This window comes from Cervus canadensis, chromosome 1, assembly GCF_019320065.1.
Source record: "Cervus canadensis isolate Bull #8, Minnesota chromosome 1, ASM1932006v1, whole genome shotgun sequence".
Lineage (NCBI taxonomy): Eukaryota > Metazoa > Chordata > Mammalia > Artiodactyla > Cervidae > Cervus > Cervus canadensis.
Window position 1 is genome coordinate 22058356 of NC_057386.1, and position 19876 is coordinate 22078231.

At 36.1% G+C, this 19876-nt stretch overlaps 1 protein-coding gene across 1 annotated transcript in view; it reads left to right on the forward strand.

Moving 5' to 3' along the window:
• The window catches only part of NPEPPS (aminopeptidase puromycin sensitive), a 108958-nt gene that overhangs the window by 79361 nt on the left and 9721 nt on the right, over positions 1–19876 (forward strand). The window contains exons 6-17 of the mRNA XM_043469996.1: positions 333–533; positions 990–1086; positions 1203–1236; positions 2212–2326; positions 4588–4752; positions 5605–5709; positions 6132–6192; positions 7454–7563; positions 10310–10373; positions 12817–12956; positions 14841–14975; positions 16211–16430. Coding sequence (XP_043325931.1) covers positions 333–533; positions 990–1086; positions 1203–1236; positions 2212–2326; positions 4588–4752; positions 5605–5709; positions 6132–6192; positions 7454–7563; positions 10310–10373; positions 12817–12956; positions 14841–14975; positions 16211–16430 — 1447 coding nt within the window. The remainder of the gene's footprint in view (positions 1–332; positions 534–989; positions 1087–1202; positions 1237–2211; positions 2327–4587; positions 4753–5604; positions 5710–6131; positions 6193–7453; positions 7564–10309; positions 10374–12816; positions 12957–14840; positions 14976–16210; positions 16431–19876) is intronic.

The following is a 19876-nucleotide window of genomic DNA, read 5'->3' on the forward strand; positions in this document are numbered from 1 at the left end:
TCATTCACTTGAAAAGTATTAAAATCTTAAAACATCCCAATACCTGTTAGGTTAATAGGTATTCAAGAAAAGTTGCTTCTTTTACCTTTCAAATCCTTGGTAGTTTTAACACTTGAGCTCCAACTTCTTAGTGTGTTTGCTTCATCAGTTCACTTTCTTTCTTAACAGGAAAAGTCTTGAGAGTATAATAGTACTGGGTAAATTAGGATAGAGAAGTAAGCAGTGCTGGAAAGGAGGAAGAAAAGGGTGCAAAGCCTACAGTTTTGGGGTGGTGTTTGCTCTAAGGTATTTAATGCAAATCTGTTAAATTTTCCTTTTTTTTTTTTTTAAAGAATGTAATTGATCGGAAACCATACCCTGATGATGAAAATGTAGTGGAAGTGAAGTTTGCTCGAACACCTGTCATGTCTACATATCTGGTGGCATTTGTTGTGGGTGAATATGACTTTGTAGAAACAAGGTCAAAAGATGGTGTGTGTGTCCGTGTTTACACCCCTGTTGGCAAAGCAGAGCAAGGAAAATTTGCGTTAGAGGTAATTGTACTTGAAGAGGATTGTTCCAACAGTCCATAACTCCAGGTTGGGGAATTTACATTTCTGATCAATTATTAGTACAATTATTTATAATCTAATCTGAAATATCTTGTGCTACTTTGGTTTTACTTTTAATAGAATCTTGGAACTAGCAACTTTGGTATTGTATTAACATTTTGAAAGATACTGATTAAGAGAATATTAGAATGGAATTTATTAACCTAGAGAGTGGGTGGGAATATATGTAATTGTATTTTTCATACTGAGTTATAAATGGATTAAAGTTTGGCTGACATATACAAAGCTTAGGGCTAAAGCAGTCTCTGGAAGTGGGGTCCCCCAGGGTTGGTTTCTTGTAACTCGAGATATTTGGCTTGCAACTGGATTCCTTTGTGGATTTGTGTAGGAATGGCAATAGGATTTATCAGATGGTTCTTTTTCTTTATACTTTTATAGGTTGCTGCTAAAACTCTGCCTTTTTATAAGGACTACTTCAATGTTCCTTATCCTCTACCTAAAATTGATCTCATTGCTATTGCAGACTTTGCAGCTGGTAAAGTAAATTTCATTTTATTGATAAATTGTAATAACTTTTATTTTGAATTGTATGATTTTTTCAAGAAGAAGTATGTATAAATATCAATAAATGTTTATATTTATTTTATGAAGGTGCCATGGAGAACTGGGGCCTTGTTACTTATAGGTATGTTAATGATGTATTACCCTGCCTTGTCTTTTAAATCACTGATTTCATGAGTGCTTCACTCCTAATTACAGTTTAGTAGCTTCTGCTTTATGATCTGCGATAAATTTTCCTACCTTCCCCCATTTCCTTGAACATTTCAAGAATGCAGATGAACACCCTCTGGTGCTATCTGAGAGTGTAAGATTTTAAAGTGAGCATCTGGCATTAGTAGCATTTGTAGATTTATTTTTGGCTGAGTTTCTCATTTCAGTGCCTTCTCTTCCTCCTGGTAGTTACATAGTTATATATCCAGCTTGAAGAACTTCCCCTGATTTAATGTCTTCTAGCCAAGTTCTCCAGTGTTCTTGCCTGGAGAATCCTAGGGATAGGGGAGCCTGGTGGGCTGCCATCTATGGGGTCGCACAGAGTCGGACACGACAGAAGCGACTTAGCAGCAGCAGCAGCAGCAGCCAAGTTCTTACATGTCTGTCACCACAATACAAACATGTGGGTTGTGTAATTTTAAAAGCAATGTCTGTAAACAAGTTTTGGCCTTCTACTTTCAATTGCCTTCTTCGATGAGCTAAGTTTTGGACACTCTGTTCAGTGTTCTTTTTGGGACTGTGGAATGCATCTTCCCTCAGCTTGCCACTTCTCTGCTTTTAATGGAAGAACTGTCTTCACTTTCTGTTTAGCATAATAATCCCTAATCCTTTAGATAGTTTTTCTAAAATTTCAGGCAGCTATCCTATAAACAGATAATTAAACTTGTGTCACATCTTTGATCTTCTTTTGTATGAATTCAACTGGAGTAGTCTTTAATCTTCCCAGAACTTTTTCTATCCTGTGTACTCTGAGGAAATGTTTTCTTGACATCTTTAAAGCCTAACTTGACCATCTTATTTACTGTTTGAATCTCCCTCCCCCATTTCTGCATGCCTGCTTTTATTGAAATACTTTTATTTAAAAAAAAAATTTTTTTTTTAAACACAGGGAGACTGCATTGCTTATTGATCCAAAAAACTCCTGTTCTTCATCACGCCAGTGGGTTGCTCTGGTTGTGGGACATGAACTCGCCCATCAATGGTTTGGAAATCTTGTTACTATGGTATTTAATATTTTTAAGTGCTCAAATACATTTTTTTTTTTCCTGCTACACCTTATGTTGGCTAAATAGTATTTCAGGTTTGGCTGGCACATGGTACCAAAAAAGCTTTTTTGATAGAAAAACTTTATTTTGAAAAGATTTTTATCAGGATATCCATATTAATTAAGAACATATAAGTAATCTTTATTCAACAGAAAATACTACCTAAACTGTTCTAAATACTGCCTGCAAATGGGGCAAGTCTTGATATTAATTTGGGTGAAAGGAAGAGATTCCACTTAGATACACAATTTCCATGCAGTGCGATTCAGGCTAACTGAAGTTTCTTGTGTCATATGTCACTAGCTGTAAAGTAACCTGATGAATAGCAAGCTAATCTTTAATAAGGTTGAAATGTTTTTAAGGGTCATTTTCTTCATTGCCTAAAATTTTAAGTTGAAATTTGATAGAAATGAAGGCAAAGAAACTACAGAATAACTGAAGTATATTAAAATTTCCAGCTGTCCTGTTGAAGTCCTTGTTTATTGTAATGTTTGTAGTGAATGATCTCTGTCCTCTAGTCTTGACCTTTCCCTTTTACTCTGAATGAGTACTATCTATAGCAACCAACTGTGTTAGAGCTTGGGAGCACAGCTTTTCATAAGTGAACTAGAAGTACCTCTGCAAGGAAAGAACTGGAGATTGTGGAGCCAGCCAAATTTCCTGATGGCATTTTAGGCTGCCAAAGAGCAGAGCCCAACTTGGATGTTAGTTGAGACCACATGTCACAGAAATAAGCAGGAAAGAAAAACATTTAGCAACTCTTAAATGTCTGAGTTTGAGCAAACCCCAGGAGATAGCGCAGGACAGGGAAGCCTAGCGTGCTGCTGTCCATGGGGTCACAAAGAGTCGGGCGTGACTTAGCGACCGAAACAGCAGTGTATCTGAAAGAGTTCCTAAAGAAAGTCAGCCCTTGAAAATAAATCCTTTCCTTTTTGCTTTGGTTGTTTAAAATTTTGCTTAGGGGTTAAAAGGAAAAAAAAAGAAAAGGTAAAAAAGAAAAGGTTGTTTGAAATATACTTTTACATGAAATTAAGTATGCTAGTACCTGTGTTCAAATGTCAAAAATGCTCCTTTCTCCTAATGTAGCAAATTTGTTGCTGCCAAACAATTTTTTTTTTTTTTGCTGTATTGAGCAGATTTTATTTTTTGTGATTTTATTTTTAAATTTCCAGTAATAAATTTTAGTAGGGGAAATGTGTGCATTCTCATGTTGCTTTTAAACAACTTTTTGTTGTATTTGAGTAACTTCTAGTTATTGGATGTCAGTTTTTTCATTAACTGAAATATAGGGGTTTAGAGAGAGTTGGAAAATTACTAGCTTTGTACCAGCTTATCCCAGTGGAGTCTGTTAGTTAAATAAATACACAAAGCATGTAGACAGATAGCCATTTATCACTTTATTGAAAACTTTGGTCTTTTCAGAATTTTAAAATACCCTTTTGTTTTTTACCATTGCATTTGTCCCTTATCTTGAATTCATATAGTATTGCTTTTTTTATAAGAGATTTAATCAAGTTTAATGAAAATTAGATTGAAATCTCTTTCTAGAAAGTTTATTTCTATTTGAAAAAGTTGATTTAGAAAAAAAAGTTGATTTTGTCTGTGACCCACTATATTCTTTGTCCACTCCACTATTAATTCTTATTAACAAATGAGAATTTTATATTCTATAAATGTTTAAATACCAGTTATATTTAAACTTACTGCTGTGACATTTTGTTAATTTCATGTAATTCTTGTATAAGCAGTACAACTTTTCTGTTTGTCTAGAAAGTTTAACTTGTCACTCAGCAACGATTTTTTCCCCCTGTCATTATGGAGATAGTTCCCCGTTTTCCTTGTTTGGTCCTAATAACTTCCTGGTTTCTTAAAGAGAGTTGTTTATTAAACTAAATTTTATATGACAATGTAGCTGTTGCACACATTTATGCACTCTCTTCCCATTTTCCATCCTGAGGGTGTTTTTCATCCCCCTTCTTCCTCCTTTTCTACCTTTAGTACCAAAAAGTTACTTAGCAGTGGTGATAATGCTGATGTCACCAGTTGGCTGTTTTTGGCAATTCTTTTGTTCATAGATGTGAGTTATTTATTAAATGTTTTGAATTGAATTTTAGTTCGTTAAGAGCTTTAGAGTATAACGGAAGGGACATCAGAGTAGTTTTTATATTAGTGGAATGACAAGCATCTTTTCTTTACATATTTCCATCTTCTGTTTTTAGGAATGGTGGACTCATCTTTGGTTAAATGAAGGCTTTGCATCATGGATTGAGTATCTGTGTGTAGACCACTGCTTCCCAGAGTATGATATCTGGACTCAGTTTGTTTCTGCTGATTATACACGAGCTCAGGAGCTTGACGCCTTAGATAACAGCCATCCCATTGAAGTGAGACGTAATTTTCAGTCATTGGCCTTTGCTTTCACTTTCAATGAAATATGTAGGTTTTTTTAAATAGAAATACTTGGGACTCTGAAAATTGCATGAGTGATGTCACTTACTTTTGTAGTTTGTATTTCCATCTTGAAACTGCAGGCAGATTCTTTATTGAGTGAGCTACAAAGGAAGTCCCCTTGAAACTGTACAAAGTTCTAGCTCTGTTTCATTTTAAACATCTATATCTTTGTAGAAGCAAGTTTTCTGTATCCATAAACATTCACTGAATAGATTTTTATTGAATAGTAATGGGGGAACCATATCTGTCAGGTAATATTATGATTCTGTTGTTTCAAAGAAAATTCTAAACATACTCTTCTGTTGTTGTCATTGCTTCATATATATTTTAATTCTTTTGACTTAATCTGTCCTATTTCAGCTGGTTTATATGTATAAATTTTGCCTTCAAAGAGCTAGACATATAGTCTACTTTGACATATTTAACCTGGGTCCTATGTAGCTGTTAGCCATTCCAATAAGTGCAAGAAGTCAAATGTTTTTCATCTCTCCCTTCCTTACCTTCACCTCCCTATCTCCAAAGAGATCCACAGTGACTTGCCTTCCAGCAAAGCAGTGTCAAGACTGGAACCCAGGCCCTAAAGAGATGATGGGGATCGTGTTATGTATTCTGTTTTATTAGTACTAGTTATTACACCCTTTTAAACAATTACACAGTATGAGTCACCTAAAGGCAAAAAGTATGAGTTAGAAGAGTCTTTCTAGAAAGCTCTTTATGTAATTCAGTATGTATGTAATTCAGTCAGTCTGCTTCCTGTTATAACCTTGAGTCACACTGTCTGCCAGGTCAGCGTGGGCCATCCTTCTGAAGTTGATGAGATATTTGATGCCATATCATACAGCAAAGGTGCATCTGTCATCCGAATGCTACATGACTACATTGGAGATAAGGTAAAAAAAAAATTTTAATTAATTAATTAAATTCTTTTGTGGTGATCCCACAGAGTTTTACATGAAAAAGAAAAGTTTGATTTTATTTAGGTTAAGTTCCTAAGTAATTTTTCTAGAATCTATAAGAATATTACTCTGGCTTGTCTTTATTTCTTTTTATATTGACTGTTTTGGTCTCTTAAATGAATGATGTTGCAAATATATTTTGGGGGTTGGTGGAAGTCTGGTATAAAACTTAAAAAGCAAAAGTAGAAGGCAAAGCGAATGCATTCTTAAACAAAAGGCAATAGACATTACTGTGTTTTAGTAAATCTAATACTCAAGTAACTTTGAGTAAATTAGTTTTTGAGTACTCTGTAGTCAAAATATACTATAATTCTGAGTTCTGACTCTCCTGGCTTTTAAAAATTGTGTTTTCTCAGGACTTTAAGAAAGGAATGAACATGTATTTAACCAAGTTCCAACAAAAGAATGCTGCCACAGGTAATTTTTAATAACTTGAGATAGAAATGGAGAGAATGTTGGCACATTATCCAGGGTACGATATTTTATTTTTTTCTAAATACTTGATTTTCCGTGTGATGGGTAGGAAACAAAGTTGACTTCTTTGGAGACCCATTGCGTCCCAGACCGGCTGAGCCGGGACCTGTCGTGCCCTGGGCAGCCTCCGTTCTCCGGCGGCCGGCCTGCCGCAGCCCAGTGTTGTGCCACTCTCGAGGCTGGAACGTTCTGTTTACTTCACCAGAGCTTGTTCTTTTCTGGCGACTTGTGGCTTTTGTTGCCCTCAATTGACCATTGGCCATTAAAATAGCTGCAGATTAACCATTTGTAGGAGTTGAACTTGTGGAACTGCAGATTTCCATTAAAGTAAATTCTTAAAATTTTATGATAGTCTATGATTTATTAGATATTAGAGTCAAAAGGAAGAATAAAGGTGTACTAGTTGATTGATTATGAAACTGAGTTCTATAATGAACAAAAATAGTTTAAAAAGCAAGAAGATTTGTGTAATGTCATTACTGTTTAATAGAATCCCCAACCAGGAATTTAATAGATCGCCAATCAGGGATCGAACCCAGGCTCACAGCAGTGAAAGCGCAGAGTCCTAACCACTGGACTGCCAGGGAATTCCCCTGTACTTTCCTTTTTGTACATATATAGTCTGTCTGTTTGGAATGTTCCTTTCTCCCCTGTCTAATGAGCAACTCCTCTTCAAGATTCAGAACAAAAATTATGTCTTGTGAAACCTTTATTCTTTGGATTTTTCTTTAAGGGCTTTTTCCTTTGTTCATTCCTCTGTTATAGTTATGCTACATTGTATGGTTGTTTTGCTTATTCAGCCACCAGAGTTGTTTGACAGTGTGGACTTTACTTCAGCCTCATCAGCATTGAGTATTTTTCTGCTAGTTGAATGGGTGTAATAGTTTTAATTTTGTGAATGATCATCTTGTAGTGTTCTTGAATATGTTTCCATTTGTTTGTTCCTGTTTCTTGTTTGAACTCACCTGTTTGTCTTTTGTTTATAACCTGTAATTTTTTAATAAATTAGAACAATTTGTAATATAGTTCACTTAATGGCAAGGCAAGGGTAACATTAATTTGGTCCACTGTTTGTTTCCTGAACCTGAAAAAAAACACAAAATTGGTCAATGATGCAGTTTCAAGTTATATAAAATTTCTGGTTTGTTTACAAAAATAAAAATGTAGACATTTTAGATTTTCATTGTTTGTATTTATCTTCTAGAGGATCTCTGGGAAAGTTTAGAAAATGCTAGTGGTAAACCTATAGCAGCTGTGATGAATACCTGGACCAAACAAATGGGATTCCCTCTCATTTATGTAGAAGCAGAACAGGTAAACTTATACAAAGTTCTTCAATTTGTCTGATATTATGTTAACTGAAATTCAGTCAGTGTTACAGATTTGCTTTTCTGTACTTTATAAGTATTCTAAGTAAGATTTAAACCAGCCCTTATACTCTTTTTCTCAGTGATTTATTATCTCTATACCCAAAAGTTTGCCCCATATCTTTAAAATTATACATGGGTACGGTGGAAAACAAAATATTGTCTGCTCTTACTGTCCTCAGGGAAAACACTGTAACATTGTTGATATAATTCTAAAATCACCAAAGGAGATTTAGTCTAAGAATGCAAAGTTGGCTTTATATTAAACAAATTAATCAAGGTATGACTCATAGTTACTACATTAACAGAACCAAATTAGAAGAACCATATGCATTACTAGATGCATAAAGAAGACTTGATAAAATTCAACACCCATTTATAATACCATTCTTCAAAATTAGTTTTTAGTGTTGGATGGCAGTGTGATTTTGATTAGAATTGCATTCATATTAGTTGAACTGTTATCTGAATTTAGACAGGTGTAGTTCAAAATGAGTTGTCCTCCAGAAGGACTGAAAATTACACATCATCCTATCATGCACACCAGAAAGTTTGTCTTAACTTAGTTTAATTGTATGAAATTGTGAAATCTTTCTCTTAAATTTCTTTGCCATGATTTTATGAGCTGCATAGAGAATTAATTCCATTCATATTTGGGGAGGAAGATTCATAGCTCTTTTTTTGGTATGTGTTTGTCCTTGTGATTCTGCATTGTCCCTAAAGCTAATATTTTACAAAGTCTTCTCATTGTGGCAGTTTAAGTTAGTAAATTTGCTTTTCTGTAATTTAAGAATCTAGATGACGTTTAAATCAGCCCTTGTACTCTCAGAATGCGCCCAAGTGCTTGCAAGTTAACCTTTTAGAGACACGTCTTAACCTTAAATATGACTGTATTTTATAATAAAGTATGCACATTGGAGGACCTCTCAGATTGGCTGCAAGCATTTGAAAAGGCAATTTAGGTAACACAATTAATCCTAGTTGGTGGGAAAAGATATCTAAAACTTTAGTGAGCTACCATTGTGACCATTCTGTTTCTTTCTAGTCTTCTTTCTCCACTTTGAACTAGTCTGTTACAGGAGATGACTTGATCAAACTTGACGTTGACACTCTATACAGATTGACAGATGGTTTTCATTTTACCTGACTATACCAACAATCATTGTTGCTTTCACTTCTGGGAATTTCTATCCCTCAAAAACTGTCAATACCTCAAAACTATTAAACTATTTAATGATTATACATAAAGCAAACTAAGGCCATAATTTTTTCAAGTAAAGTATACTTTTAAGAGCATAATAATTTATCAGAAGAGAGGATACTAATACCCCACTTCCTCCCAATGTTATTGAGACTCAAGGAACTTAAAAAACATCAAGGTACTTTCAAGATCTTACTCTTTTTTTGCACTTTTTTGGTCTACAAGCATAGCCAAATTCATCCTCCTTTTTACATTACGACAAAATGCATGCCTGTGACTCAGTTCTTTTACAAATAGGAGAGCTCTGCAACATAGCATTTTGATTATGATCTGTCTCTCAGTTTATTAGTCCCTAAATTTAAATATTTTTGCTTTATTTCAGAATCTATTTAAAAGTTACCTGATAACTTTTTCAAGGAAATCTGTGTGATACATAACTAATCAGTGATGTAGTATTTAAGTCATTAGTAGTTCCTTTATGGCATTGAAGTGGCCATTGCTTCCCCACTCAGATTTAAGTTTTCAGTTCTGTCTCTTATAGTCAGTTCATCCCTTTATAAAAGTCATTGACCCAATTTTACATTTGATTTAGGTGATCTTAAATCTGTTATAGCTTGTGTTATTTAAAATGTTCTAGAGTCAGACACAACTGAGCGACTTCACTTTCAGTTTTCACTTTCATGCATTGGAGAAGGAAATGGCAACCCACTCCAGTGTTCTTGCCTGGAGAATCCCAGGGATGGGGGAGCCTGGTGGGCTGCCGTCTGTGGGGTCCACAGAGTCGGACACGACTGAAGCGACTCGGCAGCAGCAACAGAGTATAGTAACAATAACTAAACAAAAGATTGAGTATTGTTGAAGTATTTTTTTAATGTACTGGCCTTTATTGCCTCTGTTTTTAGCTCATTGCAGTCTCTGCCCTGACTTCTGGGTTTCATTGCAAAGCTCATCCTTTGAAACGGCGTGTTGGGCTTTCATGTTTGTCATTCTTTTTTTTTAAACCCAAACTTGAAACTTTTTATTTTGTGTTGGGGTAAAGCCAATTAACAATGCTGTGGTAGTTTCAGGTGAACAGCTGAGGGGACTCAGCCATGGGTGTACATGTATCCATTCTAAATGATTTTTAATATTGAATCCACATGGTAATGTTGCCACTTTTTGGAAAAGACTAAACACATAACCCTCCTCCATAAAAGTTAACTATGTATCCCTTTTGGAACTTTGAAGTTCATATCTGGATACATCTCTGTTCTCAAGGGCAATATTACACAGTAGCTGGCCTTTTATTTTTAGAGTTTGTTATTTTGAGACCTTGATGAGAAATCATTTTCTTCCATTCTGTAGTATCATCATGTTTCTCACCATTGCATTTTGTGTATTCAGGAGCCATTTGGCTGGACTGGTTTCACCTGTGCTTTGTCACAGAAATGTCTCCTCCAAGAAAAAAAAGTGTTAATTCTACTACAACCTTTGTTTTGTTTTGCTTCTTTAGGTAGAAGATGACAGAGTACTGAGGTTGTCCCAAAAGAAGTTCTGTGCCAGTGGACCATATGTTGGTAGGCAAATGGCTATACATGGGAGCTAATCAATAAATTTGGGTGCTATACCAGTAGTGTTCAAACTAATAATAAATAATTATCCATCTAAAAATAATAGAATTAAATAGAAACAAGGAAATGGTAATAGAATAAAAATGATAGGGGAGGAAAAGGAGGTTCATAGGGTATTTGTAGTATTCTATGTCTCTCTGTGTTATTGGCGGCTATAATGAATGAATAAGGATATAAACATCAAGAAGTCATGTCTCTAGCCTGAATCCCTGAAAGAAAACTTGGTATACAATTTTGTATCAAGTCTTATGCACCTGTGTACTAAGTACATTTGGTATACTTGTGTACTGAGTGTATGTATACACAGTGACTTTTTTTTTTTTCATTTATTTTTATTAGTTGGAGGCTAATTACTTTACAATATTGTAGTGATTTTTGTCATACATTGACATGAATCAGCCATGGATTTACATGTATTCCCCATCCCGATCCCCCCTCCCACCTCCCTCTCTACCCGCTCCCTCTGGGTCTTCCCAGTGCACCAGGCCCGAGCGCTTGTCTCATGCATCCAACCTGGGCTGGTGATCTGTTTCACCCTAGATAACATACATGTTTCGATGCTGTTCTCTTGAAACATCCCACCCTCGCCTTCTCCCACAGAGTCCAAAAGTCTGTTCTGTACATCTGTGTCTCTTTTTCTGTTTTGCATATAGGTTATCATTACCATCTTTCTAAATTCCATATATATGTGTTAGTATACTGTAATGGTCTTTATCTTTCTGGCTTACTTCACTCTGTATAATGGGCTCCAGTTTCATCCATCTCATTAGAACTGATTCCAATGAATTTTTTTAATGGCTGAGTAACATTCCATGGTGTATATGTACCACAGCTTCCTTATCCATTCGTCTGCTGATGGGCATCTAGGTTGCTTCCATGTCCTGGCTATTGTAAACAGTGCTGCGATGAACACTGGGGTGCACGTGTCTCTTTCAGTACACAGTGACTTTTTAAAAAAAAATTCTTGGCCATAGTAAGTAGCTAAGCAAATAAAGCCCAATGATTATTTAGATTTATTTTGTACCAGTCATTGTGCTAATAAGCACTATAACTGACCCTTATTTTGTACTCTCAGCAACCCTACTAAGTGGGTCATATTATTTCTGTTTTACAAATGAGGGAGCTGAGGCATAACTAGGTAAGTTAAATTGTCCAGGTTCACCTATATAATGAGTAAAAGAGTAGGAATTCAAATGAGATAGTTGCATTATATAAGTTTATACTCTTAACTACCACTCAACTGTGCTTTCTAAATATTTCTACATGACATTAGACTCTTGTACCCAGGGAATTAAAAGATAAATTGAAAAATTAAGAAGTATTTTTCTGCACCTTTCTCACTTCCTTTAAAATAGTTCTCAACAGGGAGAGAGGTATATCAGAACCACCGCCTTTTCATGTTTGACCCGCCAAATGATGATGCACTCTAGTAGGGTTAAGTGGCACAGCCTTCAACTCTTAGCCTTCCCAGCATTGAGAATTACTGTCTTAATAAATGTGTTTGACAGATCAGACGACAGGTTTATTATCTAAATAAATAATGTCGCAGTTGCTATTTTCCACATATACCTGCAATCTGCATTGTATGACTGACAGGTTTTATGGGTTTTTCTAATACTCTGTGACCACTGTAGGCTGCATTAAAACCTGAATTATCCTAGTGTCAGGAGAGAATTTTCATTTGTGGTTTAGCCTGATAGCATAAAGCTATTTAAGTGATTAAGATAGTTCCATTAATGTACTGGACAATGACTTACTTTTGTTTGGCATCTTAATGCAAAATCTATTTTGCTAATACTTGAAAGAGTGTATGTATTTGTCTTACAAAACCTTTGGCTTTTAGCTATGACTCCTCAGTGATGGAATCTAACAACTCCCAAGGTGTATCCTATCACAGTGTCTCAGCAGTATATATACCTATTAAAGACTGCACTTTAGAATTTGTTTTTAAGTGCTGTGTGAGAGCTTTAACCCACTCAAAATGTCTTTTATCATTAAAATCATTATCTCTTTTGAAAAAAAAAAGAAAAGAAAATCATTATCTCTATTGCTAAAATCAGCAGGGTCACAAAGAGTTTGACATGACTAAGCAGACTAAGCATGATATTGCTCTGAAAAGGGAAAAACAACAAAATCATTGTATTTGTGATTCTACACAAATACAGATTCTGTTGTTCTCTTTTTTTATAGGCTGTTGTGATTTTGTTAGTAAACTCTTTATTATTATTCAGGTTACCTAGAAGAGTTCATGTATCATTAAAAAGGAGCTGTTGGCTTAACAGATTCAAGCCCATACATGGGACACCAGTCCTCTCTCTGTACCTTCCTTTCCATTTCTTCCAGTGAAAAATTATTTTCAACTTTTCTGTTTGTTATTCTCTTGCTTAAGGAGAAGAGTGTCCCCAGTGGATGGTTCCTATCACAATCTCTACTAGTGAAGATTCCAGCCATGCCAAAATGAAGATTCTGATGGACAAGCCAGAAATGAATATAGTTTTAAAAGATGTCAAACCAGACCAGTGGGTGAAGGTGAGTCCAGAAAGGCCACAGCCATTTTTATCTTAACTAAATTGATTTCTTTCATTTCCTGTGTGCATTTTATGGCTGGCTCTAAATTCTACTGATTCATTTTGGTCTAGGACTTGCAAAGAAAAAGACATTTCTAAACTTTCTTATGTGAAATTTAGTATTGTCTAGATATTTAACTTTATGTCAGGTAAGGGAGTGGTCAATAAGCAATTACAAAGGGATAGGATTAAAGAGGAAAAAAAGAGTAGTCTCTGTATAAAGTCACATTAACCGAAACACTTGTAGTCTTGCAACTTCAAACTGCCCTGTCATGGTAGTGACATGTTAACTTCAGTGATATGTTGTCATTGTGGGTGTACAACTATAATCAAGTGAGATCAGACATAATAATCAGTTTGTGTCACTGAAATGGGAAGTTCCTTTTAGCTGGTGTTTTAAAGTCATTTCACAAAAATAGCAGTAAATATTATTTTTCATTATTCTGTACTCTACCTTTCATAATGAAAATATCTGCTACAAAAAGAAAAAGAAAAGAAAATATCTGCTACAAATTTTTCTCCCAATTATAGGTTCCTGATAGGAATTATGGGCTTCCCAGGTGGCTCAGTGAGTAAAGAATTCACCTGCAATGCAGGAGATGCAGGAGACACAGGTTTGATCCCTGGGCCGGGAAGATCCCCTGGAGGAGGGCATGGCAATCCACTCTAGTATTCTTGCCTAGAGAATCTCATGGACAGAGGAGCCCAGCAGACTATTGTCCATTGAGTCAAAAAGAGTTGGACACAACTGAAACGACTAAACATGCACACATGCAATAGAATTATATTGTATCAGACTTTCATGCTTGCAGAACTATTTCTCACTCTGTTTTAAATATATTTTAAAATATTCTCAGTGGACTACTATATTGCCATTTGAAATTATAACCTGGAGCGTATGAAATTTTTCTTATGAGAAAAAAAGTACACTATGGTTATAATTAGGTAAATAAAGGTATTATTTCTATAGTAAACGATACAGGGAATCAAAACAATTACTGTATTAGAAATGTGAAGTGATTTTAAAATATATATAAATATATATTTATAAGTATATATATATACTTATATCTGATACTGTCATTTTACCATTAAAATATTTTGTATATAAATATTATAAGAAATATTTTTGAGTGTTGGTAAATAATGCTTTGGTCACTAAGTTGTGTCTGACTCTTGCTACTGTGGAATTTCCCAGGCAAGGATACTGGAGTGGGTTGCTATTTCCTCCTCCAGGGGATCTTCCTGACCCAGGGATCAAATCCTGGTCTCCGGCATCGCAGGCAGTCTCCTGAATTATAAACAGACTCTGTACTGACTGAGCATAGAAAATAATGATAGTCAATGATTACCTCACTCCAAAAATCATATGAAGTTGCCTTTTAAGTCCATGTAATTCTTTAAAATCTAGGACCTGGCAGTTGCTATTCTGTCGAGACTCTGGGTTCAGCAGATTAATGTTTGTAAAGGTTTAGTCTTCCTTGGAGATTTTATTATCCAAGAGTTTTTCTATATAGTAAATATTTTCTATAAACTGAAAACTATCCACTGAAATTAGAAACGTAGCCAGATTATTTCCTCCCTTTCAGCCGTGTTCTTTCCACTGTCACTCACTCTGCCTCCCACTAATGTCAGCTTTCTGTTTTGTGTTGCCTCTGTTTTTACCTTTGACAAGTGATTACTATCTTTATGTGTTATTTCATTTTATTCCCTGTCTGTTGACATAAATGAGCTTCATTGTTTTTCATCCAGGTGTGCTAAAACTTAAACTCCTTTCATATCTACAAAAAACTGATTTAAAAAATAAATACAACTGTTTAATAATACCTGTTGGATATCTTTTCAGTTAAACCTGGGAACAGTTGGGTTTTACCGGACCCAATACAGCTCAGCCATGCTGGAAAGTTTATTACCAGGTATTCGTGACCTTTCTCTGCCCCCAGTGGATCGACTTGGATTACAGAATGACCTCTTCTCCTTGGTGAGCCTCAAATAGTATGATGGATTTTATTGATTAAATGGTTTTGTTTTTCCTGGAATGGCTGACTGGAACATAATTAGAAGAATATAGTTCTTCCTGAGAGGTACATGCCTTTGGGACTAAAGAAAATGACTAATTATTAATTGATATGCAAGATTGAATTTATGTAATTTTCCAGAAACAAATCTCACTTTCTTAAGCCAGCTTTTAGCAGCTGCATAAACGATCATTTGTAAGGCAGAAATTCTTTTCAATAGACACAGATATGAACCTTGAAGAGATTATTGATGATTTTTTAAAAGTAATTCAGAGTGATTTATATTTGTCTAAAATAGTGGTGGTTCTTTGCTGTGAGACTGTAGAATTTTTTAAACATTCTATTACTATTCAAATTATAATAACCCATTATCATTCTAAAATGAAATTTATATTTAGCTTTGTTCAAGACAAAATTTCAAGGAGCACTTAGTAGTATTATCTTTATAACTCCAAAACATAGGTTAGATAATTTCTAGATGTCTTTGTGATAAAATTGTCAGATTCCTCCTAATGTTCCTTTAATTGGATTTGAAATTTTCATTCCCGTCTATAGTAACTGGTTTTGGATTCCTCCTTTGTATAAACACAGATTAGCACTGATGCACAAAACCTCACATCTGCTGAGCTCATTGCTGAGGGAGACCTGTCCCAGGAGAGTGGTGTGTTTGTGCAGTTGGCTGCTGTAACAGAAGTTCTTTTTCCTAACTCTGTTAGTTCTGAAAGGGGTGAATTTGTAGTACCGTCCCGTTTGTCTTCTTTTAGAAATGAGTAAAGGACAGGCTGAAGTTGACACAGTTTGCAGCTCCAGTTTTGAAAGCGCCTCTGTCAAAAACCAAAGCCCCAACTGTTTTTGTACCTTTTCTGACAGTGTGAAAATTTTCAAAAGACGAACAATACCAAGACCCTAGAAACTGAATAGAAATAGGAAGTTAACTGTTCTCTTTCTTCTTTGTTCTTTCTAAATTGGTGACATTTTAGCATTTTTAAAAAGTAGCTGTTGTATAAATAGCAAAAAGTAAGGAATGTTGTCATAATACAGTTTTTATTTTATAAAATTCTATAGTGTTCTGAACTTATATAGTCTAGTCTCTTCCCTAAGGGATGACTAATTAGCAGAAGACAATGCCAAAAATGCATGCTTGTGCTTTTTGTTTTGTTTTTGTTTGAAGACTAATTTATGTTTTTTCCTATCCCAGGCTCGAGCTGGAATCATTAGCACTGTAGAGGTTCTAAAAGTCATGGAGGCTTTTGTGAATGAGCCCAATTATACTGTATGGAGCGACCTGAGCTGTAACCTGGGGATTCTCTCAACTCTCTTGTCCCACACAGACTTCTATGAGGAAATCCAAGAGTTTGTGAAAGATGTGTTTTCACCTATAGGGGAGAGACTGGGCTGGGACCCCAAACCTGGAGAAGGTAATGAATGTACTGAATGCGGAAAGAATTGATCAGAAATTGGTCCTTTTTAACTCAGCTATTTGTTGTTGTTCAGTCACTCAGTCATGTCTGACTGTGTGAACCCCGTGGACTGCAGCTCGCCAGGCTTCCCTGTCCTTCACCATCTCCTGGAGCTTGCTCAGACTCGTGTCCATAGAGTTGGTGATGCCATCCAACCATCTCATCCTTTGTTGTCCCCTTCTCCTGCCTTCAGTCTTTCCCAGCATCAGGGTCTTTTCTGATGAGTCAGCTCATTAGAAAACTCAGCTATGGTTAACAGTAACATCATCTTTGTATCTACTACACATTACTATGTATTTAGCTAACTAGAAATTAAGACTTTTGTTATAAAAATGGTGGTATACGTATTTGTTGCTAAATATGATTTACACACAGAGTAAATGGTGGAAATAAGTCTTTTACAGAGTTCCAAAGGCCCATTTTTAGTCCAGAAAAGCTAAAGGGAATTTTGGGTTATTCTGTTGTTACCATAAATACCAGACACCTTATGTACAACCTTAAAATGGTGTTGAGAGACACAGGGGCCAGTTTTCTGAATTAAAGGAGTTATTTGCTTTCTACATGTATGCTCTTTATTTTTGTAATCATGTATGTATTCTTTTGCTGTCATGTAAATGTTAGGAATAGTGAGTATAGGCTTTAGATATATTTTCTACCATATGCTAATAACTGAAAGTTGTAGTTCCTCCTGCCCTTCTTGTTCTGGGAGTCTTTTGCAGTAAGAATAATAGTAAAAATTGTCTAGAGCTCTGTATCTTTCTTTCACTGATTTAGCAAGCACTTATGCACCCAGTAATACCAGGTACTATACTAGGAGCTGGTGGTATAACAGTGAACAAAAAGTTGCCCTGTGTGGCTTACATTCTAGGGGAAGACACAGCAAACAATTCAATAGATAATATTTTAGGTGACAGCAAGTATCATGAAGAAAGAGTTTAGGTAAGGTAGGTCAGGAGTAGGAGTAAAAAGCCACTGTTTTATAGAATAGAGAGTGGACGGGAAAATGCAGGAAAACCAGTGAGGTGATATTTAAGCATAAGCCGAGACCTGTAGAATAGAACTGTGAGGCTGTGTAATGGGGAAATGGTCCAAACAGAAAACAGCAAGTACAAGAGACCTGAGATAAAGGCATGCTTAGGTGCTCAGAGAGTAACATGGAGGCTAGTAAAGTCAGGACAGAGTGAGTGTGGGAGAGAGGAGGGTGGGAACAGAGCAGCTCCAATAGGACCTTTGGGACTTTCATATTTAGTGGTGTGAAAAACTCATTTGGAAGTCTGAAGCAGAGGAACATGACTTGATTTACTCAGCCATGTGAAGAATAGGCTGTATAGCGGGGGAGGCAAAAGAGGAAGCAGGGAGACAAGTTAGAAAGCTGTTTGAGTAATGCATCTGGGTGCTGCCTGCGACTAGCATTTGCAAGTAGTAAATTCTGGATATGTTTTGAGGGTGGAACTAGAAATACTTGGTGGTGGCCTGACTGTGTGGTGGAGAAAGAGGGGAGTCATCAAATTTTGGCCTGAAGAATTGAAAGAGTGAAGTTACCGTATACAGAGACAGGGAAAACTGCTGTAGAAGCAGGTTTGGGTGCAATAGGGAATCAGGAGTTTTGTTTTGGACATGTTAAATTTGAGGTTCTTTTAGACATCCAAGTAGAGAGTACCATGCCTAGAGGTGCAGACTGAGTAATACATTTAGTGCGTAGATGGTATTTACAGCCATAAGATTGGATGAGATCACCTATGGCTTGAGTGTAGGTGGAGAAAAGAGGTGTGAGGACTGGGTCCTTGGGCAGTTCAGGATTCAAAGACTGGTTTGAAGAGGGGGAATCAGCAAAGGAGACTGACTGGCCAGTGATGTAGGAGAGTTAGGAGGAAGAGGAATGTCCCAGAAGCCTTAAGCAGTAGAGGGGGAAAAGTGATCAACTGTGCCAATACTGTACCAAGTCAGGCAGAATGATGATGAAGAACTGATGGTGACATTAACTGGGTTTTATGGCATGGTGGAATCCACCAGGACTTCCCTTCCTCAGATGGTAAAACGTGTGCCTACAATGCAGGAGACCCGGGTTTGATAAAGAAAATCAGATGAGAGAGATTGGGAGAGAGATGTGGGACCAAGGAGGCACTTTTTTATGGTGGGAAATTTTATAATATGTCTTTGTTGATGAAAACGATACTGTAAAGAAAAATTCATGATGTGAAAGAGAGAGGTAGCTGCTGGAGTTTGGCTTGAATATTTGAGAGGAGTTAGCTTTAGGTTGTAAAACAGCAGATCCATAAGAACAAGACAGGAAGTAGATGGACACAGATGGAGGTAAATTGATGGGTGTTGCACTTTTCTTTCATGATGATAATATGTGAGACTTCGAGGGCTCAAAAACACCTTCTTGAAATAGGGAGAATGTCTTTAGTTTCCCAGTTTTACAGATGGAAGAATCAAATGTAGCAAAACAATTAAGATATTACTGCATCAACACAGCAAATCGGCACCAGAATTATAAATTGGTTCTTTTAAGAACCTTCACTAGTCTTTAGTTGTGTTGTCTATTGATTTCTTATGGTTTCCTTAAACTTTTTAAGGAGTTATACAGCAAAACGTGTACGTTCAGTTCAGTGACTGGACAAATGCATACCACATTTCTATCACCACAGGAAGTTGCCCTGAGGCTACTTCCCAGCCAGTTCCTGCCACCTCCCTACCTTTCCACCCTCTGCAGGCAAACGCTATTCTGACTTCTTTCACCCTAGATTAATATAGTCTCTTCTAGAACTTTATATAAGTGGGATCATAATATATATTCTGTTCTTTTATCTGACTTCTCTCAGTATACTGTTCTAGAGATACATCTAGGTTGTTCATTTCTTTTTATTGCTGAGTGGTATTTCATTGTATGAATATATCACAATTTATTTGTCTGTTGTGCTGTTGGAATCAATCAGTTTGTGTGCTAGTATTAACTTTTTTTTGAGATACAATCAATATACCAAAAAATGCTCCCTTTCAAATATACAGTTCAGTCTTTTCTCACAGTGTTGTACAACTACCACCACCACCACTATCTTAATTCCAGAAAAATTTCTTTACCCTCAAAAGAAGCTCCATACCCGTTGGCAGTTACTCTCTATTCCCTGACAACCCAGTCCCAGGCAACCCCTAATCTGCTTAGTGCCTCACAGATCTGCCTCTTCTGACATTTCATATAAATGGAGTCATACTCTATGTGGCATTTTTTATTTGGCTTCTTTCACGTACTACAATATTTTCAAGGTTCAACCGTGTTGCAGCATGTATCAGTACTTCCTTTTTATAGTCAAATAATATTTCATTGCATTGCATGGTTATACTACATTTTCTTTGTTCGTTCATCAGTGTATATATGCTGGGATTGTTTCTACTTTTTGACT